The sequence below is a fragment of the Jaculus jaculus genome, chromosome 11 (genome assembly GCF_020740685.1).
Source record: "Jaculus jaculus isolate mJacJac1 chromosome 11, mJacJac1.mat.Y.cur, whole genome shotgun sequence".
Lineage (NCBI taxonomy): Eukaryota > Metazoa > Chordata > Mammalia > Rodentia > Dipodidae > Jaculus > Jaculus jaculus.
The window spans coordinates 52737688-52744841 of NC_059112.1; the positions used below are offsets into that span (position 1 = coordinate 52737688).

Below are 7154 nucleotides of genomic sequence, written 5' to 3' on the forward strand. Positions count from 1 at the left end.
ACCTTAATTGCTTTGTCAGTGATATATAAAAGAGTGAGAGCAGTGAGGGAGAAGCTGGTTCAATAAGCCGTGAAACAAAATGCTCTCTTAGAATTAAAGCTTAATTTACATGGAGCACCATGCATGAGGGCATGATGGAGTTTTTAGCCAAAAGCAGAGACAGAGAGAAAGAGAGAGAAAGAAAGGCACTCCAGAGACCAGAAGAACTAAGTAAGGAAGCTTTTTGATTTTTACAGTTTAGGGGGGAGGGGACATAATCTACTCCATATGCTTCATCCTATATTCTAGGACCCAAGGCCATAACCTTGGTGGCCTTGTATGTTTCCCTTGCAACAGGATTCTGATCTTGATTCCCCGTTTGGCCTTAATCTCAGGAAACAGAGATTCCTAAAATGACTACACCAATATTTCAAATCTGAGTTCAGATTCTCACTATTTTCATCATTTTAAAATCCTTTAAATTCAGTAAAGACCCCACCCCGGGGGTTCATCAGTAGTAGCACAAATATGGGAGCACAGTGTCACTTTCATTTCAAAAGCAAGCTGACGCATGGAAGCCATTTTGGAGGATGGAGAAAATTCTCTGGAGTTATTGTGAAGATAGCACAGGAAGTCAGTCTGGTGTGAGAATGACCTAGGATTTTCAGTAGCTGAATCCAGGGGCTTTTAGATAAACAACAACAAAAATATTCATAAATAGTAATAGTCTGCTTCCAGGGGACTCAGAGGGGCTCAGAGAAGATAAAGTGCTGCTGCGATTGAGCTCAAATGATGTTTCTAGGCTCTAGGCTGGGGACGTCGGAATCTTGCAACCCAATTCCCACCTCAAAATCTCACTCTTTGTTGTTGTTGCTGTTTAAAATCCAACCTCCCTAAATGCTTTCCTCAGTGTTTCTGGATTCTCTCTCTGCCAGAGAAGAGCTTTGTTGGCTCTGTAATGACAGTCCAACATAGTCTAGGAGTGTACTGAAGGGTGCTGCTGGCTTGTAGCACTCGCTTTAAGGAATGGGGCCTTGGGATGGAGGTCCACAGTGGGAATGAATCAAGCTTTCTGTGAGTCTGGTATACACATGCATGAAATTCACCTTTGTATCATGTGTTCCTGGAGGAGATTTTCTCCTATGTCATACCTGCAAAATGCCATTCCTCTTTTCTCTAGCAAGCCTAGATACATGATTAATATTTTAAACCTTCCAGGTTTAAATCTTCCTAGTTTCAAAAGTGCCTGAATATTGTACATTTAAAAATGCATTAATCTCCATATCTAGACTGAGGAAGAATTGCAAGTAAAAGGCACAGCCACAGGAGGCAGGATAAATCCTGGCAAATCTTTAAATTGCTCCTGCAGTCATCAGGGCTTTCATTAGCATCTCCAATGCTACTTCTTTCCTGCTGATCATTTTGTAGTGGAAAAGAACAGCTTTAGTAGAGAATTGTATCTTTTCATTCCAAAATGTCCAGAAGACACTGCAGAGGCTGACCCACAAAACTTGTGCATTCACCTCACTGATGGCTGCAAATGCTTAGTTATCTCCCCATATGCAGCTTCCTTAAATAATGGCTCTTGGTCTGAGAAGAAATAATCTTAGATATGGAGGAAAAAACTGCTGGTTCTAGAATCAGTAATCTGACTGCTTATACTTAAATTCAGCTTAGACACAAATTCTGAACTAACTCCAGTTACAAAGGACAGGGTTGAGCCCTCTAATCCCTTTAAGCTTCATTTATTTACCCATAAAACTGTAAATGATTGTAATCATCAATGAATAATAAAGAGTAAATATGTGATAAATGTAAGAACAGAGAAGACTCATATGTTTCAAAATATGGGTAATGTTGCACATAGCTCTATTGTGTACCTCCATTACACAGGCGACCAAGTTTGGAAAATGTGGTCCAAAAGATTGACTTTCCTTTCACCTCTAAATTTCTAAGCATTGATTCCTATAAAAGATCCCTATCAAGGAACTAGGTCCATGTTATACAATGGAGACACAGAAGAAAGGCAAGCAATTTTTGCTTTTGTGTTTAGTGAGTCAGACAAACACACAAGCAACCACAAGAAGATTGAAGGCCGTGACGTCCACTTGGCCAATAGTCCAGATAATGGGGGGCTTATTCACTAAGTGAAATGCATTGACTCATACCCCAAAATGAGGAATGTTTGCAGCTGGTAGACATGTATTACTATAACCTATGCTTCTGCCCCTTCCAGCTTTTGGTTGAACACTACTTATCTTGATTAGATTGAATCAGAGACCTCTAAGCCCTTACAGTGTGTTATAATGCATCGGAAAGGTAAAGGCATGCATAAAGTTGCCTTCAAAGAGCAGTAATGAAGATGAGCTCAGTGATGTCATGTGAGAGCCCAGGACCCATTGCTGAAGATCAGAACACATCAGAGCCCAGAACCCAATGTATATTATGCTGTTTTTGGTTTGCTTTGCAAAAATGAAGAAATTTTTTTTTCTGCTTGTCAGCAGTGTCTTGAGGAGTGAGACAGTGTATGTGAACATGCTTTTTTTAAAATTTTTTAAGTTGCATTATATTTTAGATTCAGAGCCTACCATAAGGAGAAGATCAATTAAAAAAAAAAAAAAAAAAAACTACAGGCACGATGGGGCACCAGCAGCTCTACTGGAGTCACCCGTGAAAAAGCCAGGGTTTCTCTCTTGCCACGGTCTGAGCCGGAAGTACGGGCTGAACAGGGGCGGGCAGTGTTTCCGCCAGTACGCAAAGGAGATCGGCTTCATAAAGTTGGACTAAGCGGCCTTCCTAGAATGGAATATTCCAAGACCATCCAGTGAAAGATCATGCTAGTTCTTTGTACATAAATAAATTGTGAAACCTTCAAAAAAAAAAAAAAAAAAACCAAAAAAAAACTAAAAGTTCATGGACAACATGAAGAAAAGAGGAAGAAGGAATGAGATAAGTTATGTTGGTAGCATTCTTAAAACCAAGAAAATATCAAACATGGACTGATCAGAAAAGTAGTAGTATCACATCTTCATTTTAGTACTAATTTTAATGCAATAGCTGATTAAGGTCAATGCTCATAATAGAGTTAAGGGTACCAGGTAAAACACAGGTGCAATGGCCAATAATAAGAAGGTAGTTTGTATTGCAATGGACAAAATATCTCATAGCAAGACTATGGAGGAAGATATCTTAGGGTTTGTAAGGGAAAGGGGTTTCGAAAAACAGTTTCCAAGTTGCCTTCTGGAGTGACTAAGTGCCAACATCATTTAAGTCAGGCAGGGAACAATGAAGGAGAAGAAGGCTTAGGAAGGAAATGGCGATCTCAGCTGTGAACATGTTGAGCTGAAGTTTCTATAGACAGCAGTTAAAGGCATCAGCAGGTAGCTGAATATAGAAGGGTAAGGTAATGCTGTCACTCTTGGTTAGAGAATCTGCTTTACATAATAGGTGCCAGAGAATACTGAGGCGATCCATCTGTTGCAGTCAGGTTCACATTGCTGTTAGAAATCACCCAACCAAGAGCAGCTTTTGGGAAAAAGAGGTTTATTTTAGCTTACAGGCTCCAGGAGAAGCTACATGCTGGCAGGGAAAAATGATGACAAGAGCAGAGGGTGAACATTACCCCCTGGCCCACATAAGGTAGAAAACAGGAAAAAGGAGCGTGCCAAACACTGACACTGAGAAACTGGCTGTAACACCCATAAATCTGCCCCCAGTGATACACTCCCTCCAGGATGCATTAATTCCCAAATTCCAACAGCTGGGAACCTAGCACTCAGAACACCTAAGTTTATGGGGGGGACACCTAAATCAAACCCCACACGATCCAAGATCCATCAATACAAGTAAAGACAGCCAACTGCTCACCACATTCACTTGGGTCAAGAAAAATCTGCAGAGGAACAATAGTGATTATTGTTCCCCATGCTACCCAGACAAAGGCCTCCAGGGAAATAGCATCACACATAGTGGTGAACTGAAACATTGTAACAGAAATACAGAGTTGATAGAGGACTCAACAGTAAAAATCTATGGACATTCTGCCAAGGCTCAGGAACTGTTGTGGCTAAAGAGGAAGGGTAAAGACTTTAAGGCCACAGGGTTTTTAGTAATATCCTGGGGCAGGGTAATATTTCCTACTCCCTGAGATGGGCAGAGGCCCTAATTAACCCACAGCAAAAATCAAGAACCCTACTGAAGAGGGTGAAAAGGGCCTTCAGGGAGATTGTAGTGAAGGGGCGGATATAAGAATATGCATATATATGCTTAGAAATGAGTGTCAATGTTGATGTCAGTGACTGAGATAAATACCCTGGATTATAGTAAATGAAAATGAACTCAAAACAGAACCCTGCAAATTTCCAGCCTTGCCATTGAACTTAAGTCAGATTGACTAGTCTCCAGGCCCAACTCTACCACTTAGCTGCCTGGGAAAATCAAGTCAATTCTCATGCCTCATGTCTCCCATGTGTACAATGGGTATGCAATGGTAAGTGTTTATTCTGTTGACTAAGTGAAATAATTTGGGAAAAGTGTTCATCTTAGTGCCTAGTATGCATACATAAATATTTAACAGTGTTAAATGTTTGAGAAGACTTTGTAGAGAAAGGATTTCATTAGTTCCTCTGTTGTGTGAGGGTTTTTGTTGTTGTTGTTTTTGATTTTTTTTCCTGAGGAGAGGTATACAGATTTTTGCTCACCTCAGACAGGCACTAAGGACATAAATAAAGAAACTTTTCTACACAAATGTAACTTGATAAACCAATGGGTTTAACTGGGGTTACTTACAGGAGCATGAGTGAAGGGTTAATTGCAGAAGCAGGAACAACTTATGGACAGCTACCCTGCTGAAGAAAATATCCTTCTAAAGAAACCCTTAGTTGTCTAAATATGCTTGGGGAGGGAAAGGACCCTGTGAGCTCATCCTCCTAGCAACTAAATTCACAATCTGTAAATCCTAAGTAGGGGGTGTGACTTCATAAGCTTCTTTCCCTTCATAACCCTTAAGAAAAAACTCCTGGGGAGGTACATGACTTGTTGAGCTACTTCCTCACCCTCCATGAGGGAAAAGTTTCATACAGGTCTTTTTCTGGTAATCACAGCTGCTGAAAATTTAAAAGGGCCATGACTATGTCATGTTGGAGGATAAATTTCCAAAACATTGTTGTTGTGGTTGGAATATAAATGTCCCTTGTAGCCTCTGGTATTATTTTTTTCAGAAACAGATAAACAGTATATTTATTAAATGAGTTAAGACAAACTTTACAAACAGATAAATAGTCAAAGGCTCAGTGACTAAAATAGATGGTAAGCATCATTTAAAGAAATTGGTGCCATCACGGTATCTCAATTGGCTTGCTCGTGGTAAAAAATTTTCAAAGAGCAATTTCACAGAAATGAAGCCAGGTTCTTCTTCTTATAAACAAATAACCATTTCTTGGTTCAAAACTGACATCTCTTATGAAAATTACCATATCACATATTTGTAAGATGACAAGGAATAACTCATCTTCAAAGTGCAACAAGTCTATTTAAAAACACAAAAAGGCAATGATGAGGTGCAAATGATTTTAAAAAAATATGCAAAAATTAAAAATATTTGGGATGCAAAATTAAACATTTTGGGGGGTTACAGGATCAAAGAAAAAAGTGATTAAATTACAGATGCTCATTTCATCTGTACATACTGTATAATGGGATCCATGATCTTTAATAGCTTGCTTGCAGCTTTTTTTTTTTTTCTACTTACATTAATGCTCTGGAAATTTTGATTAAGTTTCGTACTTAGACCCCAACTAGTAGAGTCTTTGAGAGGTGAAGCCTTGCAATAAAAAGTGTATGGCTGGGGCAAAACTTGGAGGTTGAGGAGTTTACCCTACTATCTGTTCAGAGCCAACTCACTCTTACTTTCTCTACTGTGGATGTATGATGTTGTGAGCTCATTACTTTTCTTTGCCATGATGACGCTTTCCCTGGAAACTGTAAGCCTGAAATAAATCCTTTCCTCCCATAAGCTGCTTCTGGTCAAGTGTTTTGTCCGGGCAATAAAAATGTACCTAAGACAATTATGTTTGAATATTTCTTCTGTACCTTAAGGACCACTCCCAGTAACCAACTTTCTCCAACAAGGTTCTACCTCCTAATGATTCCACAACTTTCCCAAACAGCATCACTGCTGGGGACCACGTGTTCAAACACATCCAAGGTATGGAGATTAATTGACTCATTAATTGACTCATTCATACAGAAACATAGTTCATTTGCATTGTTAGGTGGACATGGAGGGTGATATTGATATTGAGATGACTGAGTCCTGAGTTCATGGAGTTTTAAGCTGGGAAAAATATTGTGTCAAAAGTATCCCATAAAAGATAAGTTTAAAGTGTTATATATTGAGTATGTGTGCCACCTTCCAAATTTGAAGCATAATCCCAAGTATGATAGTGTGATTGTGTTTGAAAATAAGGAATAGGGGTTTATCAGTCAGCTTTCTCAATGCTGGAGCAAAATACCTAACCAGAAGCAGCTTATGGAAGCAAAAGGATTCATTTCTTCCTACAGTTACAAAGGATAGAGGCTAGCATGGCAGAAAAAAGCATGGCAGACACAGGAAGCCAGCTCACTTCATCATATCATCAGAGGGGCAGTAGAATATTGAGATGAATGCTGACACATATAACTTTCTCTATATTATTCAGTCCAGGCTTAAAGTCCATTGAATGACACCATAAACCTTGGTTGGACCTTTCACCTCAACTGGTCTAATCCTGAAAATCCCTCATAGACATGCAAGATTTGTTTCTATGATGATTTTAAATCATCATATTTTAAGTTAACAATCAGAGGGGGTAATGTTGACTCTACTCTTAAGAAGAGGATTCGTACCCTTAAAAAAGCTGTAGGAAGTTCCCTTCAACTTATACCACACAAGGCTTCAGCAAGAGCTATCTATGAGCCATAAAACATGGCTTCTTCACACATCCAGTTCACCAGTATTTTAATCATGGCATTCCCAGCCCTTAGAAATGGCTACAATAAATTACTGTTAAACTACCCAGGCTATAGTGGTTAGTTATATGATCACAAATAAACTAAGGCAAATAATAATGAAATGTGATGAACAAAATAAGCACAGAAATGGGAAAGAAAATATTGGATGCAGTGATATTTAACTG

General features: G+C 39.1%; 1 protein-coding gene across 1 annotated transcript; it reads left to right on the top strand.

Moving 5' to 3' along the window:
- Window positions 1-2617: 2617 nt before the first annotated feature.
- Window positions 2618-2845, top strand: LOC101593889 (40S ribosomal protein S29-like). Its single transcript, XM_045130432.1, is given in 2 exon segments — window positions 2618-2654; window positions 2657-2845. Coding segments are annotated over 2 exon segments (147 nt in total). The 3' UTR covers window positions 2767-2845.
- Window positions 2846-7154: the final 4309 nt, after the last annotated feature.